The sequence below is a fragment of the Diabrotica undecimpunctata genome, chromosome 7, assembly GCF_040954645.1.
Source record: "Diabrotica undecimpunctata isolate CICGRU chromosome 7, icDiaUnde3, whole genome shotgun sequence".
NCBI lineage: Eukaryota > Metazoa > Arthropoda > Insecta > Coleoptera > Chrysomelidae > Diabrotica > Diabrotica undecimpunctata.
This window is the reverse complement of record NC_092809.1, coordinates 127,557,856-127,559,063: the sequence shown is the minus strand read 5'-3', so window position 1 is coordinate 127,559,063 and position 1,208 is coordinate 127,557,856. Positions and strand designations below refer to the sequence as shown.

Here is a 1,208-nt window from a genome sequence, read left to right as displayed (position 1 = left end):
AGAGCAGGTAGAGCATGGCTCGACGATTTCATATATAGACATAAAAAACAATTCTCTCTCAGAAAACCAATGGGAACATCTTAAGCTCGAGTGCAAGGATTGAATCGCCCAGCAGTTAAGGAGTTTTCCTTAAAAAAAAGTACCGCAAGTAATAGGACGAAAAGGTAAGAGGCAAATAGGGGCGTTAACTGCAACAGAAGGCGGGTCTTTAGTGATGTTGGTGTGCGCAATAAGCACAGGAGGAACTTCCATCGCACCAATGGTAATTCTTCCAAGAAAAATTTTTACAGATGTATTAATGAAAGGGGTTCCGCCAGGAGCAATCAGAAAAGTATACCCTTCTGGTTGGATACACACCAATTTATTTTCTGAATGGTTCAATCATTTTTCATCAAAGACCAATCCAACAGAGGATTCTCCTGTCCTTCTTATACTCGATGGACATTACAGCCAAACTTCTTATGTTGATATTCTAGAAGTTGCTCGTGAAAAGCATGTCACCATTATCAGCTTGCCTTCTCATACTACGCACAAGCTGCAACCGCTTGATAAAACATTTATAGGTGCACTTAAATCTCATTATAGTGAGGAAATAAGAAAATTTCTGTTACATTCTGACAGAATGCTTAAGCCTCATGATATTGCTGAGTTATTGGGTAAAGCTTACTTAAAATGTGCAACAGCTGAGATTTCAGTAAATGGTTTTAGAGCGACTGGAATATATCCCTTCAATCCTCAAATTTTTCAGGATGCTGATTTTCTAGCAAAGTCACAATCGCTTCAAATGGAAGAGGAAAATATATCATCAAGTACAACTTCTTCGATGATGAACCCACCTAAGCTGTCTGTCGAAACTGCTACATTAACTGTAGAATCGTCTCCCAACCCACTTTATGCACTGTTCCTCAATCCTCAATTAAACTGAAGTCATGTGCTCCAAGCACGTTAACATCAGATTCAGTATCTCTTCCACCCAAATCATCTAACGAGCATGGAATACTGCTAAATATAAAGCCTTCTGTCTTCTATTTAAAACCAGGAACATCAAATGTAAATTCTTCGCTTATACTACCCCATCAAATTTCACCAATACCCAAGCCTAAAATAAAAACCTCAAATCGAGGAAGAAAATCAACAAAACCCACTGTAATAACATTATCGCGTTATGAATTTAAATTAGAACAATCTCTTTAAAAAACTGAAGATCG

General features: G+C 37.8%; 1 protein-coding gene across 1 annotated transcript; it reads left to right on the top strand.

Annotated features, from left to right (window-relative positions):
- The first annotated feature begins 214 nt into the window (after positions 1-214).
- LOC140446634 (uncharacterized) lies at positions 215-925 on the top strand. The gene has a single exon (XM_072539219.1). It carries the CDS (start codon positions 215-217, stop codon positions 923-925), a length of 711 nt encoding a protein of 236 aa, XP_072395320.1.
- The last annotated feature ends 283 nt before the right edge of the window (positions 926-1,208 follow it).

Excerpts from the sequence above, each read along its gene's own strand:
- LOC140446634 (XM_072539219.1), top strand. The coding sequence starts at position 215 with ATGTTGGTGTGCGCAATAAGCACAGGAGGAACTTCCATCGCACCAATG.